At 53.2% G+C, this 26,090-nt stretch overlaps 1 protein-coding gene across 1 annotated transcript in view; it reads right to left on the bottom strand.

Annotated features, from left to right (window-relative positions):
• Nucleotides 1-26,090, bottom strand: part of LIMD1 (LIM domain containing 1) — a 54,865-nt gene that overhangs the window by 7,070 nt on the left and 21,705 nt on the right. Inside the window, exons 2-4 of the mRNA XM_024565950.3 lie at nucleotides 22,955-23,056; nucleotides 5,729-5,796; nucleotides 3,251-3,313 (exon numbers count right to left, since the gene is read on the bottom strand). Of these exons, the coding sequence (XP_024421718.1) occupies nucleotides 3,251-3,313; nucleotides 5,729-5,796; nucleotides 22,955-23,056 (233 nt within the window). The remainder of the gene's footprint in view (nucleotides 1-3,250; nucleotides 3,314-5,728; nucleotides 5,797-22,954; nucleotides 23,057-26,090) is intronic.

Raw genomic sequence — 26,090 nt, 5'->3', positions numbered from 1 at the left:
CTATAATGTGTACCTGGAAGCACCTCGGATGACTCAATAAGAGATTCATTTCTGCAAATACCTGGGGCCATGAAACTTAGCACAAACCGTGGCGCTGTGGAACCAGCACCCGCAAGCTGCACCACGATGTACAGAGCAGCCGTTAGTATTCGGGAGCGGGGCCACACGGGGCCCTTCAGAAGGGGAGTTGCAACTGAGGGAAGCCTTGTCGGTGCACTGTGAGACCTGTGGGAGTGAGTGCTGTGTTCTGGCACCTTCCTGGGCCCTGACGCTGCCTCCAGAGGCCACAGCACACCTTGCACACCGCGGCCACTGGTGAGCGGGGAGGACTTCCTGCTTCTCCAGCTTCCTCATTCCCTCTGGGGTTTCACAAACCTCCGAGGCCCCTCTCAAACTACCAGCATGAAAAGCAACACCAGCTGGGCTTCCCAAGTCCACTTGGCAATTCAGACCCTCCCTGTCTTGGCAGAGAGAGACCGGTGAATTCATTTAACCCACACTGTGCCGGACGCACAGTGGGATAAAGGTGCCATTTTGCTGTGCTCTGAGTAGCTGTTTCTTTTATGTCAGATCTTTTTAGTTTTCCTTTAATGTGGGAAAATGCCCAGGTCCATGCTGCAAGCCCAGAGTGCTCAAGTGTTCTATGAACAAAGGGGCACAGACAGGCAATTTACACAAACAGCTAGACACAGCTGGGGAACCAAGAATGGTATCTGAAGGAATCTTTCTCGGCATCATTACAATGTGGGGCGGCAGGGAAGGTTTCTGTTTTAAAAGTAGGCATCGCTTGCAGACAGACATTCACTAGAAGTCTTCCAGTCCTGGCGAAGGCCTGCAAGAATCCAGGTTTCAGTTCACATGCTCCACTGCGGTAGAGGTTGTCTCCAAAACGCAATTCCTTTCTTTCCCACATGCACGGGCTGACTCCCTCTTCAAGAAGCAGAGAATACTTCCCTTCCCCTTGAGTCGAGACCAGTCTCGCGACACTCTTTGATCAACAGAATGAGGAGGAAATGACGCTCTGACATTTCTGAGTCAGGTCAGAAGAAGACTGGCAGCTTCTGCTTCCTGTCTCTTCCTGGAAGAAGTCCAGGCCAGATACTGAATGAGATTAGAGGCCTGGAAAGGAGAGGTCTAGAGTGTGAGAGGTCATCTCGGACGTTCCACTGTGCCACCAGCTGAGCACGGCTGAGAAAGTGACCCCAGCCAACGCCACATGGAACAGAAGAAACGCTCTGCTGAGCCCTGACCTAGTTCCTGACCCATGGAACCACGACCAGTAATATGTCACTGTTGTTTTATCCTGCTGAGTTTTGGGGATAGTGTGTCATGTAGCAATATATAATTGGAACATCTTGAGGTTCAAAGAAGGCTTAGGATACCCAGAAATAAGAATAGGGTATAATCGTGTTAAAAAATGTGGACACTGAGCCCTGGCTGGTGTGGCTCAATGGATTGAGTGCCAGCCTGTGAACTGAAAGGTCGCTGATTCGAATCCCAGTCAGGGCGCATGCCTGGGTGATGGGCCAGGTCTCCAGCTGGGCGAGTGCGAGAGGCAACAGATGGATGTTGCTCTCTCTCTCTTCCTCCCTTCCTTCCCCTCTCTCTAAAAATAAATAAATTTTTTTTTAAAGTGTGGACACTGTTGACCTCCTAGGTGGTGGGTTTGTCAGAAGGACTCGAAAATCAAGGACAAATTCTGCTAATGAAATGGTGCCCTGTGGCGTCTGGCAGGCACTTGGGGAGGGCGGGGATAAGGGTGGGTGGTGGCTCCTGCCGGCCTCCCCTGGGGAATGGGCGGAGGCTGCTACTCCTGCGGCCATCGCTGTCACGGGCTGAGCCCTGCCGGGGCGTGTCACAGCCGGGTTGGCAGCCGGCACTCTTCAGGAACAGGGACGGCTCCAGTTCGCTGTGTTACACGGTTAAGACCAAACCAGCTGAAATGGGCATTGATGTCCCTCAAGCACATGCCTAAGGGTGTTCGCAGCAGCTTTCCCCATGAGTGGCCCCAGATCGAAACCCACCTAAATCCACGGCAGCAGGAGGATGGAAAGATAAACAGCTGTATCCCACCGATGGGATTCTTCCTAGCAATGAAAATAAACAAACCACCGACACAGGTAACACACGAATGAACCTCAGAACATTTTCCTAAGTGAGAAAAGGCAGCCCCAAAGGCATCTGTATTACACTCTTCCATTTATATGCTGTGCCAGGGCCAGCGAAACAAACCTGGGGCAAGAGGTGTCAGAACAGCGGTGCCTTTGTGGGAGGGGGTCTTGTCTGCGAGGAGGCCAGGGAGGAGCTTTCTGGGGTGTAGAACGTGGGGTGCGATCCGCATCCTGATGTGGGCGGTGCTTACATGGGTTTACGCAAATGTCAAAATGCACTAGCTATACATGTAAGATGTGTTCCTTTTATTCTATGAGTTGCTTCTCAATAATAATGTAAAAGCGGGGAAAAAAAAAGCAACCCTTAGCAAATTCTCTTCTCCAGAAATAAATTCACGGGTCAGCTTAGAAAGGGATTTAACGCTTCCTAACCAAAAAAAAATGTCGTTCCATCATTTTCTCCAACCAGTACACAAAAGAAGCTCTGCAGGACCAGTGTCCGGTGGTAAACACTGTGATCCCAGAAACAGAATGAAGAACTCCGGGTTCCTTAAGCCCACACCCTTACCCTATAAGGAGGGCAGGAAGGAAAAACTGTCCCCACTGAAGAGACAGAGATATGACAAGCTCAGAGAGCCAGTGGCCTAACAAGGAACAGAATGTATAAAACTTGCTCCTTGTTCTGCTGATTCAAAACTTATCTTAGGAACAGACTGTGCAGGGCAGGCCACGGGGAAGAACACGGAGCTTTATCTGCGTCTCTGCACCTGACTCCAAGGGAGCTGAGAATTCTGTGGTAAAAACAGGCTCTGTTTGACATCTCACCTGGGACGCCGTGGGGGTCACAGAAAATCAGAAGGAGGCCAGTGTGATCGGGACAGCCCAGAGCTGGGACGATCGTCAGAAACACACCACTGTGTGGGCTGGGTGGGGGAGGACGCTGATGTCAACACCAGCCAAGGACGTGGGAGCTACTACAGTGAGCAAGGGGCACGCATCGCATAGGACCTAATTCAATAGAACTGGCCGCAACCACAAGCCAGGCTGGGAAACAACCATTCTCCACGGTTACTTTCTCTTTTCTCTGAACGCCTCTCCCTCTCACCGTGCTCTTGCCTGGTTCGGCGGACCCTACTCACCATGTCCATGATCAGATGGCCGCAGAGAAAACACCTGTCAGCAGACTGCTGGAAACCAGAGTACTGCAGGGGAAAGAGAAAAGGCAGTTAAAGGCAGGCAGGGCGCGGGAATCCAGCCCTTTGCTGTTATTCCCGAGGAAGTTCTCAGATGTATCACTCTATTCAGGAATTTGTCTCTTCTCCCCGAGTACAACACAGCTGTGTGATGCATCAGGGAATATCCTCTGCCACAAAAGCCAGTACCCACACTAATACCATCTGCCCTGACAGTAACTACATCTGGGTACCCACGACAGGCCAGGGAGGCTGTAGTCCAATCAGGTCGTTCTAAATGAGGTACATTCCTGGCATCCCCTGGGAACCTTAAGAAATGCAAATTCGTGGAATCCAGCCCAGACCTACTGAACTGGAAATTCATGGGCCCTGGAGTCTGTGTTTGCACGAGCCCTGTGGAAGACCCTGCTGCATGGTTGAGTTTGAGACCACCACGCTAATCCTCAAAACAATCCTGCCACCTGTATGTTACACCACTTCTCAGAAGAGAAGCTCAGAGAGGTGAAGTGGCCTTCTCAAGGTCACACAGCCTCCAAGGGGTAAGGCCAGGATTCAAATTCAAGTCAGTTTCTGGTTAAAAGGCCGAGGCCTTTTACAGCTAGCTTCAAAGGAACTTGGTAAGTATTATTGACCTTAGGTTATCAACACACAGTCACAGACACCCCCCCCACACACACACACAGCTGGAGTCTTGAAAGAAATGAGGAACTCCCTCCAGAAACCCTACTAGATACCACACACAGGAAAACACTATAACAACGGCGAAAACCAGTGGAAAGGAAGGTGGAAAACGGAAAAGGGAAACTTGCTGCAACTCTTCACCAGCAGTGCAGGTTCCCACTGCCCCTCACCTTCTTCTCTCCTTCTAGGCAGGTCTCGACTTTCCCTTGGGACCTAGCCCCTCCCCCACCTCGAGGTCCCCAGGATTCCTGAGGGCTGATCCCACGCTGGGTTCCAAGGCAGGGCACCGACTCAGCCCTGGCCAATCAGAGCCTCGCATTCCTCCAGCGCCAGTGACTTTGCCCAGGGATGGCCATGTGACCCAGCAAGAGCCAATGAGACCCCAAGGGCTGTCTGCCCAGGCTTCTGATAAGCGGGATGGGCACCTAGAAAGGCTGCCACCATCTGGCTGGCTGTCACACAGCGCCGGGGACTGATGCTAACACGCAGAGGCAGGGCCGAAAACGGGAGAGAAAGTGACTGCTGAGGGCGCTGGTGGAATGAGTTTCCTTTTTGCCTAAGCCACCTTGGGTTTGCTCACCTGTGCCTGGCAAACACTAGTCATCATGACCCCACCCACCCATCCCCAAAGAAGCTGCCCCCCGCCCCCCGCCATCTCGGGGTCTCCCATTCCTCATCCCTGAATCACACACTCAGTTCAGCTCCCTTTCCCAAGCCCCACTCCGCGCTCTGCCCTGTGCTTGGACCTGATGGCGTACAGATGGAGAAGTAGCACGTCCCTCCCTCCGGAGGTGCGCACGGTCTGGAGCGGGCAGGAAGTCTTGTAAATGGGCAGGCGGTGTGCTAACTGCTCTGCCGGGGTGGGGGAACAAGGAAGGCTGTCGGAGCTAATGCAGCAAAGAAAGGGCGAAGACATTCCAAGCAGGGAAAAGGCACAGGCTAAGGCAGGAAGGGGAGGCTATGCAGTGAACGGCATGCGCAGCATGGCCGAGACCCAGTGCTGGAAGAGGCAGACCCCTCGCTGCAGAGCACTTCCTGCGCATGCTTTGAACCCTGGGGTCACAGGGCCCGGCAGGCCAGGGGGACAGGCAGACAGCGTGGAGGAGGCCATCAGGCCAGCTGACATGGAGAGCTATGCAGACCCGGAGGACAAGGCGGCACAAGGCTCGGTGTGTGGCTGCATTATGGGACAGACGAAAGGAGGAGGAGGCAAAGACGGACCTAGGACATAGTTCTCTGAGATAAGGATCCAGGAGGTGATGGTTCTGCTTCAGGCAGGTGTGGTGGGAGGAGCTGGGGGACAGCCCAGGGACTGTCCTGTGGGCAGTGAGATGTCAGCAGGGGGCTGTAGAGGTGCAGACAGGGCTGGGGCTCATTTCGGCGGACGGGAGAGGCTGGATTCCCTGGGGAGCAGGCAGAGTGAGCCGTGAGGAGGGCCTGGGTCCCAGTCCAAAAGTTTTTTAGGGTGGGGTAGGGGTGGGGTAGGCAGAAATGAGTGAAGCAACAAGAGGACAGGCTGAGTGACCCCCAAGCCCCTTCAAAGCACAAAGCTCTGCGGTTTGTCACTTGCCTCGGGAACACGGGCCACTCTGTGTGTCTACAGAAAGAGAGAGCAGAGCAGCCTCCCACCGACGCTGGGGGCCACGGAGAGAAACCACCCTGCTCTCCCGGCAGGGTCTCCTCAATGCTCCCCCCGACTCTGGCCAGGACTTTGCGGAGGGCAGGCTTGGGTGACAAACTCACCAGGAAGTCTTCCTCACAAAACACTTTGCCGTTGACGAAATAAAAGGCTTTTCCTCTCAGCTTCCGGCCTAAGGAAAAAACACAAAGGCAAGGAAAAAAGAAAATGTTACCATGCTGTGAACCAAGACAAAACAAAGGCTAGCATCTCTGTAAGCAGAAATAAACACACAAAATATGCCAACTGTTGGTAAGTTGCTGGCTTGCTGAAAGCTGCTGGCGAACCATGGCCCTGGGCAGCGTGGGGCCAGAAGACGGTCCCCTGGGGCCACTGCCTGGTGGGACAACCAAGGGCTGACTCGGGAATCGTCCTGCTGAGAAGCTGGTGAGACGTTTGGTGACGGGGTGGCCGGGGCACACACAAGTGGGGGTATCGGGCAACAGTCTCTTGTGAAGCTGCTGTTTCCCACAGGTGTGTGGGGCTGTCACCTTTGACGTGTTCTCCAGGGCTGCTGGGGACAACCTATTGGGAAAGTCCTATAAATGGGTCAACTCTTATTTTCAGATAGTTTTCTCATCTGAACATAGAAAATACACATTGTTGGAGAGATGAAGATTCTTCTTGTTTTCTCGTGATCTAAATGGGGTGCGCGGGGAGCGGGAAAAATGCAAAGCGCCCTGACCCCTCGGCTGTAACGTTAGTCACTGCAAAGCTAGGGCACCGACGGGAACACCGTACCAGTTCCTCTGATCCCTTACGGAAAACCACAATGGGCCACGTGAGCAGGTGCACCCCGGGGAGGCCCTGGGCCTGTCACTCAGCGGTCTGTCCTGCTCCAAGACTATTTCCAGGGCCAGGCACAAAACATCCCCAACAGACTCCACGGGAGTTTCAAAAACTGGAGGGATGCGAAACACTAGTGGGGTCAAGCCCCCAGAGTCAGGGGTCACCAATGCCACAAGCATTGACAGTTCCGGGGACGCAGAGAAACCCACTGAGTGTCCCCGGAGCAGGCAGAGCTCGAGGCGACAGAGGACAGACTGTTGATGGGGACTTGCTGGAGCTCGAAGAGGACGCTGAAAGTACCGCGTGGAGGAAAATCCCCAGAGAGGGAAATCGGCGTAACGACAGAAGATGGTCAAAGACCCAAAGACCCATGTGAAAAACAAAAGCTGTTACAAGGAACTACAGGCAACTGCCTTTGACTTGGGCGTGGAAAAGGATTTCTTAGGTAAGACGTAAAAAGCTCATCTTACGAAAGTAAAAACCAGTACATATGACATCAAAACTCTGAACTTCTGTTCACCATAGAACAACAAAGTTCAAGGATAAAGCTGTTGAAAAACTGAACGGCTCCTCCACAGGGAGGCAGAAGGAGGGAGTCAGGGGCCAGTGAGCTGGAGGCCAGGTGGAGAGCGCCAGGGGCCAGAGGAGGCAGAAGGCAGCCCCCTGGCCCAGTGGGCGTAGCTGCAGGCTGGGAGGCTGGAGTGGAGGTGCAGGTTAGGAAAAGAAGGACGCAGACTCGGGCTGACCATCTACTTTTCCGCCTCTGCACCCCACTTCTCAGGAAGGGCCCCCTTCCCTGGCCTGGGCTGGCCCTCCTTTTCATGGCGCTTGTTGCTGCCAGACCCACTGTTGTCTCCGCGTCTCCCCAACGCTCTGATTGGTTCCTGTAGTACTTTTTAGTACTCCGAGTATTTGCTACTTTCTTTGAGGATACAACATAATTCCAACTCAGCTAGTACTAGGAGAGCCTGGCAATGGTCTGACCGAGAACAATAAAGGCTGGTGTGAAGAAGTGAAAGGACCAGACGGTGGCTGCAACCCGTGTTAACAAGGTACCGGCACCTAAAACATGAAGGTAAGACAGAGACAAGTGACCCAATGAAAAATATGGGCGAAGGAGAGGGAGGGAAGGTGCAAAGAGGAGAGAAAACCTGTTAAATTCTAGGCAATAACCACTTTAAAAGCTGTTCAATCCCCAGGCAATCAGGATGTGCAAATTAAAACACAGTGAGATGCTATCTCGTTGCCAGGTGGGCAAACCACTACGCCTGACAATACCACGCCCTGGTGAAGCTGTGGGACAGGGGGAAGCCTTTCACACTGCTGTGGGGGAGGGGGGGAGGGTCGACTGCCATGACCACTTTGGGGAGAATTTGGCAAGAGTCCATAATCCTGAAAATCCATGGGACCCACGACACAGGCCTCGGGCTGCCTCTTGAGAAGGTCTCCTAATGTGCTCGGACGGATGCTCACTTAGCGCTGAAGCGGAAACTCGGGAGCCCAGAAGCATCCTCAGTGTCCACCAGGACAGGAAGAAGGATGCACGCACAGAGGGAGAATTCGGAGCTGGAGTCACAGGACGAGAGCGCACCCAGCAGGCAAAAGGAACGAACTGGGTCTGTACACGTCGCTGCACTAAACATGTGGATGTGCAGATAAGGGACACGGCCCAACGGTGCCTGAACGTGACAGATGCTACAGACGTAAGTTAAGGCACGCACACAAACCAGTACCGTGTGTGGTTTATTAATGCCTGTGCGTGCGGTGACAGGAGGAAAACTGGGGCTGAAGGACCCACAACAAACAGCAGCTGCCCCGGGGAAGGGGAAGTGGGATGGGAAGCCAGATGCTTCCAATTTACCTGTAACAGTCCACTTCCTTTAAAAAAAAAAAACAAGCCAAACAACAACATATGAACGTTTGTGCATTGGGGGTGGTAGGTAAAGTTATTTCCTGTAGTTTCTTTACTGCACACACACACACACACACACACAACTTCTTTAGATTAAATTATATAAAACAGGCAAATGACAAACTAGAGATAGCACCTGCACTATATGACAAAAAAGAACTTAATCCTAATATGCAAATAACCCAATTAACAGTCCAATAGAAAAAAAGTCGGCAAAGACAGATGACAAAGGAAGTATGGATGGCCAGAAAATATTTGAAAAACCTTTAACGTTCCTCATGATTTAAAAACCTTGCCAATTAAAATAATATTCCATGTTTTATCAGGCTGGCAGAGGTTAGAAGGAGCTGCACGCAGAGTCAATTAACAACGCTGACAGATGTTCTCCACTCGTCGAGGGACAGCGGAGACTGGAACGCGGGTTTAAGAGAAATTCTGGTGTTAAGTATTCATAGAATTTAGAAAGCCCAGATTATTCTGACCCAAAAGCTCTGCTGCAAGAATCCATCCTGAGGACATAATCGAAGGTCAGTTGTTTCAAGGACCTTCATCTCAGCATCATTCAGAATAGCCTAAAAATGACGCCTACCACACGTCTAGTTCCAGTGAAATAAATGATGGTATTTATACTATTACGCAGCCATAGAAAAGATGGTTTTTCCAAAAGAGATTTAATGACCCAGAGACGTACTGAAAATACTTTAAAAGGGGGTACAGGGGTGTGTGTGTGTGTGTGTGTGTGTGTAGAGACATGGGTATACACATTCACACACCTATATGACTGCAGAATTCTGTGCACGCTCACACACACCCGATGTACACCAATGGGTAACACTCATTACCTTTGAGCGTGGAAATGGGGGTTTCGTTGGCTTTTTCCTGCGGTGACTGTATTATTCATAGCCTGAAACAAACTGCCACGGAGTGAGGAGTGTGACAAGGGCAGTGGGGCAGGTTAGGAGGCCACGAGTCAGCTCTCCAAACCTTTCCTGCCCTTCCTTCAAAGTTAGTGATCTGCACTTCTAGAAAGTTCCAGAACCTTCACAAGTACTTCCTAACTCTGCTAAACTAGGGCAACAAGATGAGTGCTTATAATTAAGTGATTTCAGGGCTCACTAACAGAAACCCCTGACAGCCATGGAAGTTAATTTTAATTACTCTATTCTAGGGTTTCCCATCCAGGTGATAAGAAAGGAGATGAGGCTGCAGCAGCCGGTGGGGCCACTAGAGGGAGCCCGCAGGCCACCTAAAAACCCCACAGGACTTTCCTAGAGAGAGGTGAGGAGCCAGAGGCTTCTGACCCAAGGGGGCAGAAGGCCCAGCTCTGGGTCCAAAAATAGGTCCCGGCAGTTCTAAAGAATCTGAGCTGGGAATTAGTGTTTTGTTTTAACAGAGGGCAAATTCACTCTGTTCCAAAATCATCGGGGAAGATCACTAACCCGCGCCAGACTGCTGAACCCTCTCGCGTTCTAAGAAACACAAATTCAGCGAGAGCTTTCACACTTCGGATATCAACAAGGATTTTTTTTAAGTGATGCCAGTCGCTCGTGATTGCCGTCGTTGCCCATTTCTGCAAACTGCTGATGAGAGTGTAAAACCATACACTCTCTCTGGAAAGGAAACTTGGGCGGGTTTCTCTCTGACTCCACGGGGCATTCTGGGACTTGGCTTAGGGAGAGAATCTGAAATGTGAATAAATATTTACTTAGATCTAAATCGGCAGCCTCAGAGAAATGACTACATAAAACAGAGGACATCTGAATGTTAAAATATTATGTAGCCATTTAAATACCATTCAAATAAGTAAGTGTTTTAGTGACACTGGAAAATGCTTATATTATAGGAACATAATCAAAACACATTAGTCAGTGAGAAAAGCAAGCTGGACAACTGTATTTATAGTACAATTCCATTTCAGTAAATTACACACACACCCCCCACTGATATGCAAAAAAAACCCCCAAAACAAAAAACCTGGAAGACTGCAAACTAAAACGAACAGTGATTGCAATTGGTAGATAGCATTACAGGGAAATTTTGCTTTCAATTTTACAAACTTTTAAAAAACTTACCTAGTATTATGTATCACTGGTAGGTTGCATGAAAGGGAAGTTTCGCTTCCTACTTTATACATTTCAGTATTTAAAGTTTTTTATAGTATTAGGTACATTGGTAGATAGTGAGAGAAATCTCACTTTTTGCTTCCTACATTTCCGTATTAAATTTTTCTAGAATTATGTATTTATAATCTAAAACACTACTTTTTAAATTTTTAGAAGAAATCCCTTATGTCATAATATGAAAAGTAAAAAAGGCCTAAAACTTGTGTATTTCAACTACAGAAAGAAGAAATTCAAAGAAAAAAGACCGGACGAGAAATCTGCCTGAGAGTGAGTGCCTCGGAGCAGGCGCAGACGGCGGCTGCCTCACAGGGGGACGTGCCCGTCGGGGGCGTTTGCTCTCTGTGCGACTCTTCACACTCCCCTAGCCCTCCCCCACTTTCATGACAAGCAGGTACCACTTCGATCACCATTTTAAAAAGTGCCCGGCTGGCTCAGCAAACCCTCTTGCTGCCCATACCCAGAACCGAAGTCCCACGCCCGGAGGCCAGGGAAGAGGCTGAGAGGCTGCACCTGCTTTGCTTTTCTTCAAAAAAAATAATAATAATAATAAATTGAGGACTCCCCCACAGACCTCAGAGAGTGGGGCCTTAGCCTTCCCTGGAGAACTCAAAGTCCAGTTTTTACTTCAGTCTTAAAAGCGCATCTAAGTTTAGACCCAGCATCCCACATCCAAATGTTTGTTTGCGTTTTGTCGGTGGGAGAAAAGGCTACCATCTGGTGACTGCCTTCTAGGCTTCAAGTGCTGCACTGAGAACTTTCCCATGTTACAAAAGTTTTTTAAATGTTTAGAAACACTGTCGCACGTGACCAGATCACTAGCGCCCCTTTCTGCCCCTGCCCCCGCAACATGCCTCTTACAGACAAGTCCTCGCATCACCCCATGTCACCTCCTCTGGGTTCAGCGAGTGTGGCAAGGGCCCACCAGAGAAAGAGGCAGAAAGAAAACCCACCCCACGTCAACACCATGGAGCGGCACGAGGAGGCGGGGACTGATTATTCTGGGGAATCCCTGGAAACGACACCCCAGGATGGCTCCCAACTCTCTGGGTTTCCTTGACTCTTCATAAAAACACAGTACTCATCCGTGAAACGTTATCACCTGCATTTGCTAAACTCTCAGGCTCAGGGAGGCTCGCCCAGGTAGTGAGAGGGAAGGACGGGGGCCCTGGTTTGTGGGTCCTGCGTTCATGCTTGTCCCACAGCACCCTGGGCACCCCTTGTGGGGTGCACTCTGGTACATGGAACCCAGTTTCTCTGCTCCCACCCCGGAATGGGGAAGGGAATTTTCATTTCTGAAGCACTTTCTATTTACTGGGCACTTTACTACATCCTATCTCGCTTACTTATCTTGACCATTCTGTACAAATCTCTTGCCACAGCGAATGTGGTGTACGTCCTGATTGGTGACTGACTCCTGGCTCCCGGAGGCTCCTAGAGGGGAAGGTATGGTCAGGCGGAAAACAGCGAGCAACGTGGAGAAGCAGGACGGCAGAGGGAGAGACATCACTCCAGCCCTGGCCCGTGAAACAGACACCAGCTAACCTGGAAATTCCTGGAGTCACTGCGGCCACTCTCCTTCCAGTTCCTTTCAGGTGCGGGCCCCAGGCCCGACCTCGCGGACAGAGACGCCGGAGCAGCTGACCACCACTAGGTGGCCCCAAAGCACAGCCAGGACCGGGACAACCCACGGAGAGCTCCGGGGCGGGTGGGTGGAGGAGGCTGGCCATGGTCATTTCATAAATCCCGCAGTAAAGAGACCCGCACTTGCGAAGGCTACGTCAGCCGGGCCAACCTGCCTACGTGGCGAAAGCGAAGTAGGAGCACTGGGACTGGAGCCCAGGTGCAAAGTCACCACTTCCCACCATACCACACTATCTCCTCGTCCCAGGCAGAGTCGTTCTGAGCCAGCAGAAGGAGGAGGATTTCTGGGCCTTCCCCATTACACCACAGGGAAGGAGAGTGAAAGCAAGTCTGGCTGTCCTCGCTCCCTGTGCCAGCCAGCGCTCACGGAGAGCAAGGACAGCACAGAATGGGGGAAGAGTGAGCGCCAAGCCCTGACACCAGCGGCTCTCTAACTTCAGGCAGCTTCCGAGCCAGCTGGCGGGTGTGTCCAAACACGATTTCTGGGTTCCTGGCCGGAGGCTCTGACCTAGTGGGTCTGCGAGGCGCTGAGAACCGGCCTTTCCCAGGCGATGCTGCCGCTGCTGGTGCAAACCAGCGCTTCCACTGGATGAGACTCGCCGTGCTCAAGGGCCGAGACCTAGCCCACCCTGGACAATTAGCACCAAACACGAAGAAGCCACAGAGGGAGAAGGCATGTCAGCGTGACATCTTTATAACTCTAGCTTAGAATCATCCTGCAGCTAGTGACATGCACTCCTGCAATACACCAGTTTTTCCAGAGCTTTAGAAGACAGTGGTTAGAGGGGCTCTTTATTTAAGAGTTTATAAAATATTGACTAACAAACCTACAGACTGTCAGGAATCCCCTGTAAAAGCCGCTTCCCACAGACGCAGTGAAATGAATATTTTATACTTGCCTTCGGGGCGCCTTCAGTTAAAAAGAGAAAAGAGGGGGCAAAGCCAGCGTGGCTGACAAGGGAACAGTGGTGGAGGGTGTCACAGAGAGGGGTCACAGACAGCCGGCACCCAACCTGACAATCAAACTAACCGGCCACACGCCCCGTTTTTCCCTCCCCTCTGGAAATAGAAGCGATGCCTCTATTCCGGAAAAGTAATTGGCCCTTAGCTAGAAGACCTGGCCACAAAATTCAGTTTCCAAAATAGCTCCCTGAAAAGTAAAAATACGAAGTTTTCCTGACATTGAGGCAAGTTCCTGAGAAAAGGAAGTAAAAACTAGCAATTGTTCAGACCAGCGACTTTCGACCTTTTTGGGTGCGTGGTCCAAATGAGTTTGGGTGCATAATCTCATTTCTAAAATTCTGCGGCACACCATAAAATGTACTTTTTGCCGACCTGGCAAAATAAATAGGTATGCGTTTGATTCATTCACACGGAACAGCTACTGCTGCGTTGGCTGTTGTCCTTGGTTTATCTGGCAATCTAAGGGGAAAGAGGTCAGTGCCCCTGACGAAATAGTCAGGTGTGGCATGTTTTAAATTTCTTGCAGCACACCGGTTAAAAATCGGTGGATTAGACTGTGTTTTAACTGAATTGGTCATGACAACCTGTGCTGCCCACAGCGGCCACCACGTGGCTATTTGCACGTAAATCTAAGCTAATTTTAAAGACTCAGCTCCAGTACATGAACTAAGAACATGGGAAGGGCCTGCCAGACTCGGTGACGGAGCAGCTTCGGAGCATCTGCATCATTACACAAAGTTCTGCCTGATCCGCCTCTTCCAACAGCTGCTCCCAAAATAGGGCAACGCTGAAAGCATATGGCTAATAACAAAGCAACAGAAAGGGACCGACCAACCACACTGGTTTGGCCCCAATGAAACAGATCGACCTGGGTTTCACAGGCTCACGCAGCCTTGGTGGCCAAGGGCTGGGGGTGAGGGCGAGTGGAAAAACACTCGGGGTGGTCTCCTTGGCTTTGCCAGTTCCCAGAAATGACAGGCTGGCCGGCCGCTAACCCCCTGGGGTCCTTGGTAGGGGGTGCTGTGGAGAGGACAGAACTGGGGGCCGCAGTGGGGAACCCAGCACAGCGCTGGCTCACACAAAGTGCTCGGCACACAAGGCCCTTCGGTCCCCTCAGCTGCAACCTCCCCGAGCTGAAACCCACCTCCCTCCAAACCCAACTCCTCCAGGTGTCCCGCCTCCCTCCTCAGTTTCCCTGTGGTAAAGGGCCGGGGCTCGGTTTTGGTTTTAATTCCCGCCTATCAGATTTACTTTCATAACAACGTGGAAAATGGCAACATAAAATCCAAGCCCCGATTTACGCTGTCAAACTGTCATGAAAGTTCCAGAACAGTCTCCGCTCCTGCGCTTCCCCCGTTTACTTGCCAGTGTGGTCGCAGACCACACTCCAGCAGCCGCCCCGGGTGCTCGGCTCCCGCTCAGTTTCACAAGGCCGTTCTTTTTGTCTGCAGTTCCCACTGTTCCAGACCACCGCCACCCAGATCACAGAAGACACCCTGCACAGGGAAAAGTCCTGGAGACTGTTCAGCGGAGCGCAGGACTGTGCGGAGGAACTAACACGGCCCGGGGAGAAAGGATGGGAGACAGCAGCACCTGCGTCCACGAGGGCCGGGAACGGCGCCACCCCCACCAGCCAGACGGGGCCAACGTGCAACAGTCCACGGGGTATTAAGTGAAAAACACTCAGGGAGGTTCTGCCCGGGGAGTGGGGAATAATTCGACTGTGTTCTGCTCTAAACTCACCTGACAAACCGTAAGAGCCACGCTGGGAGGGAGCGTTGTTTCCAAATAACTTATTTGCAGACTCGAGAGAGCTCAGGAAGATTCAAAGGAATATGAAGATATCCAGGACTCAACAAGGCACAATTCGCAACGTCTGGCGTCCAATCAAAGATCACTAGACATGCAAAGAGGCAGGAGAACACGACCCGTGCTGAAGAGAACAGTCAGTCTCTGGAAATCAACCCAGACTTGCCACAGACATTAGAGCTGGCAGGGCAGAACACTACAAATTGTTACTGTGGTCCGGACATCCAAAAAGTTAAGGAGTGGCATGGAAGATATTTATTTTTTTTTAATTTTATTTATTTTAGAGAGAGGGGAAGGGAGGAAGAGAGGGAGAGAAACACCGATGTGAGAGAGAAATGTCCATTGGTTGCCTCTCGTAGGTGCCCACAGCCCAGGCATGTGCCCTGACCAGGAACTGAACTGGTGACCTTTCGCTTTGTGGGATGACGCCCAACCCACTGAGCCACACCAGTCAGTCAGAGTGAAGATACAGTTTTTTAAAGGCGCAAATTCAATTGCTAAAGACGAAAACTAAAATACCTGAGATGGAAAATACACAGGATGGGTTAAGAGCAGATGGCACACTGCAAGAGAAAAGATTAGTGAACGTAAATGCATAGCCACTGAAACCGTCCAATGGGAACAGTGAAAACAAATTAAAAACTGAAACAGCATGAGTGAGTGTGAGACAAGAGATAAGGGTGACCCTGAACTTCTGATGGAAAACAATGGAACAACACCTTTTAAAAAGTAAAAGAGAAGACTATCAACCTAGAATTCTATAACCCTGCAAAAAATATTTTTAAAACCAAAGGTGAAATAAAGACAAATTCAGACACCCAACATCTGAAAGAATTTATCACCAGCAGATCTGCACTACTGAAAAAAAAAAAAACAAAACAAACAAACTGGGCCTGGCTGGTGTGGCTCAGTGAATTCAGTGCTGGCCTGAGAACCAAAAGGTCACTGGTTCAATTCCCAGTAGGGGCACATGCCTGGGTTGTGGTCTTGGTCCCCAGCTGGGGACACGCAAGAGGCAGCCAATTGATGCATCTCTCACATATCAATGTTTCTCTCCCTCTCTTTCGCCCTCCCTTCCCCTCTCTCTAAAAATAAATAAAATCTAAAAAAAAAATTGCTAAGACAGTCTTGTTCTGATATGGGGTTATGGGTGATTTTCTTCTCCTATACATATATATTTTATAATGAGACTATATTGCCTTCGTGATATATAAAATACTGAAAATAATAAACTGATTATTCCTTATGAATAAGCGAGCTCTGGTTTAGGAACAGAGACAGTATTGGCACTGTCCAAAACGGGAGTCACTACCAACATGGGGTTATTTAAATTTAAACTTTTATTTATTTATTTTTAGAGAGAGGGGAAGGGAGGGAGAAAGGGAGAGAAACATCAGTGTGTGGTTGCTTCTTACACGCCCCAACTAGGGACCTGGCCCACAACCTAGGCATGTGCCCTGAGTGGGAATTGAACTGGTGACTCTTTGGTTTGCAGGCCCGTGCTCAATCCACGGAGCCACACCACCCAGGGCTAGTTGAAACACAAAATTAACCATCATAGGGCCGGAGTTGGGACAGAAGTTTTAGGAGAAGATTTTAGAGACAGGACAGTTGAGCCAGAGAAGAAGAGATGTCCCCAGCAAAACAGGAGAGCCCAGGAGACCCGGGAGCGTCTGTGACGCCAGAGTCGAGCTCAGACCTGCAGAGAGATCGTCCTTCCTAAATCCAGGCTTCTGGCTCTGACATGAGGCACCCGGTGTGACATCTTCACGCCAATTGGGTGCAGCGTCCCTCGGCGCAGCGGCACGCTCTCCATTCTCCTCTGAGAGCTGGGGAGACAGGTGCCACGCTGGCCACAACCGGGTTTCAGCTGCGGGCTGGGGCTACTGAAGGAGAGGAGAGCAGATTTCCACCCCAATCGATGCGTGTGCCTGGAGTGCAGGTGTGGCCACTGAGCACGTAGGTCACGCTGACGTCACCTGTACAATATAGTTCAAAACCCCGACTCGATCAGCGGGTCACCACCACGAGCAATCTGATGTTCTACGTCAGGGCCTCTGTGGCCTCTGGTTGAATCAGCAAAGCCTGACCTAAGAAACCAAGTCTGGTCCCAATTCCAGGGCACCCAGCAGAACCGGCTTTGCTGGAGTCAGACACAGAGAGCCTTTGATCCGCTAAGCAAAGCGGGCGGCCCCTCTGCTCTCTTCCGGGCCACAGCCCTTTGCCCTGCTGCCTATTCCGGCTGCTTCAAGATTCTCCCTCACCCACTGGATTTCCTTCAGGACCTGCCCACTCTTCCTTTCTCACATTCTCGATCTTCAGCTTCTTCCTCAGGTGCAGCTGACTCATTAGGCTCTGGAGTGAATACTGAATCGGATGAGAAATGCTGGGATGACTCCAGGGCTCGGAATTTCAGGGATCAAAGGCCTTAAGGAGGAAGAGAACTGCGATCAAAGCCCTCAATCCACTTCTCTGCTGGGTGCGGCCGCTATTGAGTCCCAGGCCCTAGGCGGTGGCTCTTCTGCATTCACAATCCCAGGGCATCCAAACACCCAGCCCGTTGTCACAACAGCCGCCAGGTGGCACCTGGACCTGGGAAGTCAGGGTAGACCCCACGCCCAGAGCCAGCCCCTTGCTTCGGCACACGTTCTCCCTACACAAAGGTGATGATATGGTGGCTGATGACTAGGGCTGTGGGGCCACACGGTCCTGGGCTCCTGTGTCGACTGCCCTACCTAACCACTGTGGAGCCAATTGCCAGAAAACTCAACTCACCGAGCCACCACCTGCCCGTCTGTAAAAGGAGGGCGATGAGGACGCCACTCTCACCCGACTGTCACAGGACTGAGTGGGCTGCAGTGGGTGGAGGGCTTGTGTATGGCCGGGCTGACAGCGAGCTAGAAGGCTGACCTAGGAACTGCAACAGGTCCTCCGATAACATCGTTTCATTGTATCGATTAGCTCACAGTGAAGCTGATTTAGTGATGCCACGCTGAGCGAGGCCTGACTGCACCGGGGGTGCTGTCTGAAGGGAGCAGGCCTGCGTGAATGAAGGAGGCCCTGCCTAATTCAGGCTCCGGTATTGGAGACTCTGAGTGTTTGTAGAGTCAGAGACAAAGGCAAACAGGATTTCAGGGGCAGTGTTCAGACTCAGTAGGAAAAACCAAGCAGCTGACCAGAACCTTCCTGTGCTTCGGAACTCACTGCAGGATGAGCCGCCAGCCACTGACTGACTGCATCAGAACCTCCGTTCCACCGCTGGGCCTATTCTAATTGTTTTATCACCTGAAGGAATAAATGGCACCTTCTTGGTGCTCCAGGTGCAGGCCGCCCACTGACTCAGATCTGCCCTCGCCTGGGTCTAAACAGGCGATTTCGCTATAAAATCCATGCACGATCCTTAACAGGATATTTGGCGTTTGGACGGTGGGATGGGCAACGGCACATCTCTTTCACTTTGTTGGGTTTTTCCCCTAAGGTACGGCTGGCGGGTCACAGTGCACCCCACCAGGGACTGACTGTAAGCACTGGGTCCCAGCGATGAAGGTCACCAGCTCTGGCCTGTACGTGCACATCCCAGCACTGTCCCCTGGAGGTCTGGCCCGCAGTGGCCTCCCTCTGAGCGCAGGCCAGCACCGGGCACAAATCCCGTCAGCATGGACCGCCTGCACCCCAATCCCCCGCCCCCAGGACTTGGCACCCCGTGTTTCACGAGCCCAGGGCCCAGAAAGCCCATGGAATGTCTCATCTAGGCCGTCGTTGCCTTCCAACTCCTACAGACGGGCCACCTGCGGCCAGCAGGTCTCACCTGGACTCCGGGATGGACGTCCACCAGTCTTTAAACGCACGGAGCCGCCCTCTCTGGACTCGAATTTGCCTTGGAGAGTGGACACAGAGCCCTGCCTGCTTGTCCCCTATCGTCTACCCTGGGAAGTTCCCACAAGGACGCCACTCGACCCCACTCGACCCCACAAGGTCAGCACACTCTTTTTTCCTTCTCATTCCACCTCTCTGAAGGCGCAGGCAGGTGCCAGCATCACCTCAGACGGGCCACTTTACACGCAGAGACCAGACAGTGTTTGTGGCCACCAGCCAAGGCCACGCCTGCACCCTCCACGGACCCTCCCTTCCACCCCACGGCGCGCCGACGGCTTCCCAAGAGAGCCCAGTGCGGGCACGGCCCTGTGGGCGGGCAGGACATGCGGGGAAGAAGGGAGACCCACAGCACCCATCTCCATGGCAACCAAACACACTCGCTGCCTGAGGAGCTCGGTGAGAAACAAGGGCACTTTAACAAACCACAGAAACGCCCACACACTGCACCCGGAAGCTACTTCTGGGATCCAACGCCAAGGAAACAATTCAACAGAGGGAAAAAAGATGCATGCACAAAGACATTCGCAGCGTGGGCGGTAACCAACAGACTGGAATCCAAAGAGCTCAGTGCGGTAAAACCACGGGACCCCCTCGGTTACTAGGTAACGGCTCCAATGATTACTATGAAGACTGCAGAGACGTGGAGAAGTAAATCAAAAAGGATACACTTTATGTGCTATGATTACAATTACTAAAACTTTGGAGAAACCATGCACCAATCTGTGTACATTTGGACAAAGCCTGGAAGGGAAGATACAAGTGAAGCACCCGTGTTACAGAAACAGAACAGGTTTCGGCCTCTAAGCCTGTCTCTGCGGCTGCCAAGCTGGTCTCACAGCTAAAAATGACTGGACTGAACACTGTTGCTTCTTCTGGGTGGTGGGGAACTGCCCTGGGGCCCCGGAGACCCTGTAACCCCTACAGAGGAGAAGGCTGAGTGGGAATGCCTGGGAGCCTCCCTGGACCCCAGAGGACCGGAGACTGTAAAAATGTCTCCCTCGCTCCCCAGGTGCCTGTCACTGAGACGAGGCAGCATCTCCTCTCTGATGAGATGCGGGGCTGCATCCGGGACTGGATGCTCAGCACCCCACAACCGTCATTGGGGTCCCTCTTGTGTCATCCCTTTGGGTGCATGGGACAAGGACCCAGGACGCTGGCACGTCCTTCGTTTCCTTGTCTGTGCAAGTCCTAAACTGTTTGAACCTACAAGAGGCTCAGAGTGTCTGCCAGTCAGACCAGTCAGGTCTCGGCCTTGGCCTTGGCCTTGCCTTGGAGCAGGTGTGAACTGACAAGGTAGCGGCATGTTGTTTGCATAAATTATCAGCACAATCCAAGAAGTGAGTGTGTGCGTGTGTGTGCCTACAGGAACACATCTCTGTTGATGTCATGAGTGGACGGGGAACAGGAGCATATTCACACACATACACACTCCCAAACACACACGCCAGCCAGCCAGAAAAACCGGGGCCTGCAAGCCTAGTTTAGACTGGGGGGCCTGGATTCTGGTGCCAGCGCCACGCTAGGTTTTCAAACTTGAGAAACTTTCTTCCCCTCTTGGGGGCCCATTTCCAATGCCAGCAACGAGGAGGGGACAGGTGGAGGAACCCGGCCCCAGCTGTGCCATCCCCTCCATGCTGAGCTTCACATACAGACTTGAGGACCTGCACAGCCAGGCCTCGGGGCACCCTGGTCCCTACTTCAGCTGCAAGCAGGTACAGGGCAGTAAGAAGTCACCTAAACAAAGGCAAATGAGCTAGTGTCCCAGTGAAGCTGCTCAGACACTTGCCTGGTCCCCGACTGCTCCGTCCGCGTGCAGAGCGAGCTGTGTGTCTGCACATGACAGGCATGTGCGTGGGTGCCATGGCACCCAGTAAAGCGTGGCGCTCACTTTCGGAGGGAGTCTTGGTCCCCATGCCTTCGGCAGCTGCGCTCTCAGGCCTGGGGGGCTGGGGTAGAGTCACAGAGTGTGGCTCACAGTCGGTATGAGGGCTCCCACGAGCCGGCAGGGCAGGACAGGTCCAGGAGTGTGGTTCCTTCCTGCTGGGGGAACAGGGAAGGCTTCCTGGAAGGGGCAGCCTTCGAGCTGGGTCCTACAGGCTGGTTAGAACGTAAACCTGTAGAGTAGGGAGAGGAGATTCCAGGGTGCTGTCTGTTCAGAGACGTGGGTGGGGAGGAGAGCAATTCAGTTTGACTTGGTAAGTTAGTAGGCACCAGACCACAAGGGCCCTGAATGCCGGACCAAGCAAACACCCAGACCACCGTCTTCCTCAAGCCTTTGTGCCTGACATAATTCGAAGCAAAGATCAACTCAACCATTAAGAAATCAAGAGCCAGTCACGCAGCCACAGGCAAAACCAACGGACTCATTAATAACGTATTTCCCCAACCACTTTCTTAGTGCAAATAATTGCTTGAGAAGAAAAACAGCTTCTACTACGTATTTTTTTCTTATCCTGGAAAATAGAGCCAATATTGAGACACATTTTGGCCAGAACCAAAAGTTGAAGATAATTCTGAAAAGAAGGCGTGATCACAAGTCTTGTACCGCTACGACAGAAACGCGTGTCGGAGATTTCAGCTCACTCACTGGCGAACTAATGAGGGAACCAGTGAGATGCTGTGACCGGGGGTCTGCAGGGAGCCAAGCAGTGTGGCCGCCAGAGCTGCTGGAATCGACGTGCTGAACAGACACGAGACCAAGAGCTGTCGACCCCCAGAGGGCGAGAGTCCACTGCGCCTGCACCAGACGGTCCCCGTTGTTAGGGACAAGAAACCCGTGTGCTGCCATCAGATCTGTACAACCTGCAGAGGGTGACGTGGCTCAAAGTCATGGCCAGGCCCGGGGGCCGGGGCACCTGGTGACCAGGTAACCAGACACAGCATTCCTGCTAAGGATGCTTGAGAGACTTTGGATCCATTTCGAAGTCTGCACAGTTTCTCTCTACGAAGGTCCCCACACAAACCGTACACCCTCAGGCAGGTGCTCCACGGGGAGCCGCAGTGAGGACTGACGCAGGAGGCTTCGAGCCTGGCCACCGAAGCTCGGCAGGTGAGGAGGCAGGTTCACACCCACCTGGTTCCCCAAAGACCGGGAGTCAGAGGGCCGCCAGGGCCCGCCACGCGCCAGCTCAGGGCGAGTCCCTCCCCACCCTCCTCCAGAGGCTTCTAAAACGAGGAGCCTGGCACTCCTCCAGGGTGCTCAGCCCTGGCCACCCCGGGGAATCACCTGAGGAGTTATGAGCTGTACACTCGTCCCGCTCTAGGAATTCCACCACAGGCTTCTGGTTCTGCTGGTCATAGGGGGCCAGGGCACGGCCGGTTCTTATCGCCCTAGTGATTCTCACAAGCAGCCAGGACGGAGAAGCACTGGCCCAGATGATTCGGCCCCCTCGTCCCTGGCACTCTAGCTTGGTGGTAATGTCTCATTTTACCTGACAGCTGCTATCCTCGGCACAGAACTGGAGGACATGAGGGACATTTTCCAACAACGCTCCTTGAAACTGACCTTTGGTGGAGGCCCCGAAACGAGCGCAATTCCTGACCCGGCCGGGCTTGGCCAACGTCCCGTATGTGTTGGGACCTGCCCGCTGCGGTCGCCATCAGGCCAGTGAGAAGTCTGAGGAGCTGGGCACAGGCCTGGCCCCCTGGATGGCCACTTCGGTCACAACACATGTACCAGAGGACAAAGATGCCCACGGGTGTGCTGTTGGGCATGGCCACTTGTGAGGAGTGCACGCACACCCACACCTCACACTCACACAGCAGCCTTCAAATCAAAGACTGGAGTCATAGGGCTGAAGGGGCCCCGCTTCGTCACACTGGGGCCACTGAGCAGCTCCCACCATAGGGGGGAGAACCGACGATGGGCAGACGATGGCAACTCCCTGTGCCCCGCCCCCTTCGGAGACCTCCAACAGGCGTTACAAACCCAGCGTTATCAGGGGTCCCTCTGAAGCCACTCACTTACCAGCAAAGTCCACCAGGGCAACCCCTGGTGCCCTGTGATCAGTCACCAGGGATGGGCCCCGTGTCGGTGGCACGGAACCCCACTCTAGAAGGCACTGTCCCTTCAGTGGGGCCACGGAGGGCTGGGGGCCAGTGTCTCCACGATGGATGCTCCTCCCTCTCCTCCCATTCTCGGCCCCCACGATCCTCCCCCTGCCCCCACACACACTTACTGCAGGCCGCACAGGTGAAGCAGGCGTCGTGGTAGAGGTTCCCCATGGCCTGGCAGGCCTGGCCGGCCCCAAACACCCCTTTGCTGCATTTCACACAGGTACCTGCAGGGGCGAGAGCACAGAGTGAGTGAGCCGTGAGTCGGGAGGGAACAGTGTGAACTGTGTCATCAAAAGCCCATGAACAGAGCCAGATAATCCATTAGCAGCTCCTCACCAGTCCCATGGGCTACTCCTTTGAAATGTCTTTTTGTCTCACACCCTCTCCCTCCTCCAGCCTTCAAGGGTTAGGGCTTCCAACACCACCCAGCTGTCCTCCGCTCTGCACGCCTCCACTTTGCCCACCTACCACCCCCTTGCCCAAAGCTCTCAGAGTCTCCCGCCGTCTCTAAGACAACACCCAAAACACCATACTTGCAACATGTCAAGCACGCAGTTTGCAAGATTTCTGGTAAACGAATTCCTTTAATTCTCAGAGGGAACCACCAACCAGGATTTGCCATCCTCATACTTTTTACAAGAGCATCAGGCCCCTCGCCCCAGGTCCACCAGTCAGCAAAGCAGGGGCTCTCCCCTGACCCTCATCACCTGGCCCCTCACCTCCAAACATGACCCCCACCCCAGGATCTCAGCTCTTAGCCTCCTTGCTCATGAGCCCCCCCTGCCTGGCATCCTGTGCCCACTTTCTGTCCCTTCATGTCCTCCAGGTCACCCCCCATCCCTCTGGCTCTCTGGCTCTGAGGCAACACGGCAAACCAGAAGTCAAAGAGCCAGGTCGCCTCCCACGTGGCAGAGTGAGCCTGGGAAGCTCTCTGAGCATCGGTCCTTCATCAGGAAAGGCAGGGGCGTCCCACCAGCCCTGCACATCCGCAGGAGCAGCAGGAAAGGCTGCTTCGCACACCAAGAGCTCCGAAGAGTTCATCTGCCTCGGCCACAACGCCGTCTCCAAAAGACCTGGGCTTGAACGGTAACGCCACCATCTGGGCTCACCCACGCACTGGGGTGACGGGAGCCTCTCTCAGGGCTGGCACGAGACATGTGAGGAGAGCTGAGCACGGGGCCCTTCCTTTGGCAAATGCTCAAGAAACGGGCGTGTAAATGGAAAGGACAATAATCATGCTACCACACTCTGCAAGAAGCTGCCTGCACACAAGGTGAACTCTTTAAGGCTCTCCGGGTACCAGCTGTGGAACTTGGTTCGCGGGGCATGGCCCCCTTCTAAGTCTGGTTCCGGCCTGTCGGGCTGAAACTCGCCAGCCCTCTGCCCGCAGGGTGGGAAGCCCTGTGTTTCAGGGCGCCTATCACCCCAAGCTGACAAACGGACTGCGCCACTGTCAGAGGGAGTCCTGGCCGACATCCCTCATGAAACGCACTCACACCAGCCAGCAGTGTGTCCACGGAGGACGCACTCCGCCAGGGGCCCGGGGCCGCTTTGCCGAACTCCCCAAGGAAGCGAGTGAGGCCGTCTGCCGAGACAGTGTGGTGCCGCCCAAGGAACCTGCTCTCGGGGGGCTTTGCTCATGGAAAACTCTAGAGAACACAATTTGTAGTTCTTCAGTTTCAACATGATGAAAGATTTTCAAGCGTGCAGAAAAGCTGAAAGAATCATACAGGGGCCCCCCATGTACCCACCACTCCAATTCCATCACTGTTAACGCCCATCGATCCAACCTCCCCCCTTCTCTTTACCCACTGTGAAATCACCTGTGTGTGTGTCTGTGCGTGCATGTCTGTGCACGCGTGTGCAGGATGAGACTGCGGGGCAGCTGGTGTTCTGTACCTAGCAAGCCAGAAAGCTAGCAGCGTGGAGCCCCCGTGGCCACGAAGTGGAAAATGTCAAGGAACTCAGAGACGTCAGCATCCCCTCGTCTGATAATTTCACGTACAACTTAGGGTGCTCCAACGGCAGGAAGCACATCCGGTCTGGACGCGCTCAGAGCTGCGGCAGGCGGGACACTAACGCAAAGACACCGGCGTTCTGCCGTGACACCTCGTCCATCAGGCTCATTTCAGCAGGCTCATCACTCTACTGACCGGGGAGGGGGCGGCTGCTGCTGGGACCCGGAGGACTGGTCACTGGCGCAGGCTGGGCCAGGTGGCCGCAGGGGTGTCCGCTATTTGGGATTGTGGGGACATGAAGGTGATGAGCACCTACTGTGCGGGATACCTGGGCCTCGGCCTGCCTCTGCTGGTAAGCTGCACGTGCCCTCAGGATGGGGCCATATCCTGGCTGTGGCCAAGGCCCAACCAAGCGCCTCTGGGTTGGATCCCTTCCTACGTAGCTGCACGTGCCACGTGTCCTCTCCCCCTCATCCCCTTGTATCTGGGGTGCATGTGTCCATCCCCCTGGTAAGTGTCTGTTACAGAGATTCAGAGTCTTACTCATCTCTGAACACCCACAGCCTCTGACAGAGCGCACTCAGTAGGCCTTCAGCAAACATGTGAAAACAGAAACGGGTTGCGTGGACATCTCTGAGCGCTGGCTGTGGCCCGACTGGAACGCGGCGATGGGGGAGGATGCCCCTGAAAAATGCCAAGTGTCAAGTAATGATGGGGTGCTGACTATCCTATCTAGGGATCCCGAGGTCCACGTCCAGCCTACCCCGTCCCAAGTCCCCCATTCACCAGACTCTAAACCTTGACACCAAGCGATGAAGGTCAGCTCGTCAGATGGCAGCTGAAGGGCACCCAAAGCAGCCTGGAAGGAACTCGGCTCACCAGCGCGAGCAAGGCCACCCCCGAAGACAGCCCCGCTTCCCCCTGCTGAGCGCCATGCCCTCTTCAATGAACCCACCGCAGAAATGTGCCTGCAAAGGGCCGAGGAGCCGTGTGAGCCAAGGGCACGGTCGAGACAGAACTCGGCCTGTTTGGGTTTGGGGACTAAGATCAGAGCAGCTGACCCGCTCCTGCTTGAAAAGAGAACAGCAGGACAGACAGCGCCTTCGAGTGGACGCGGACAACCGCCAGGCCTCCCGGGCTTCCTGCGACTGACTTTATCTCTTGACGTCAGGCCTTCCTCCCCTGCCTGCGGCCAGCAGAGCAACACTGTCTCCTGGCTTCCTCTTCATCTAGGGGCTGTGACCTACTGACTTCCACCTTGCCCCTCCCCCCACTCTCTCTTTCCTACTCAGGCAGCTGG

The sequence above is a fragment of the Desmodus rotundus genome, chromosome 8 (assembly GCF_022682495.2).
Source record: "Desmodus rotundus isolate HL8 chromosome 8, HLdesRot8A.1, whole genome shotgun sequence".
In the NCBI taxonomy this organism is placed as follows: domain Eukaryota; kingdom Metazoa; phylum Chordata; class Mammalia; order Chiroptera; family Phyllostomidae; genus Desmodus; species Desmodus rotundus.
The sequence above is the reverse complement of the archived record's forward strand: the minus strand, read 5'-3'. Positions and strand labels throughout refer to the sequence as shown.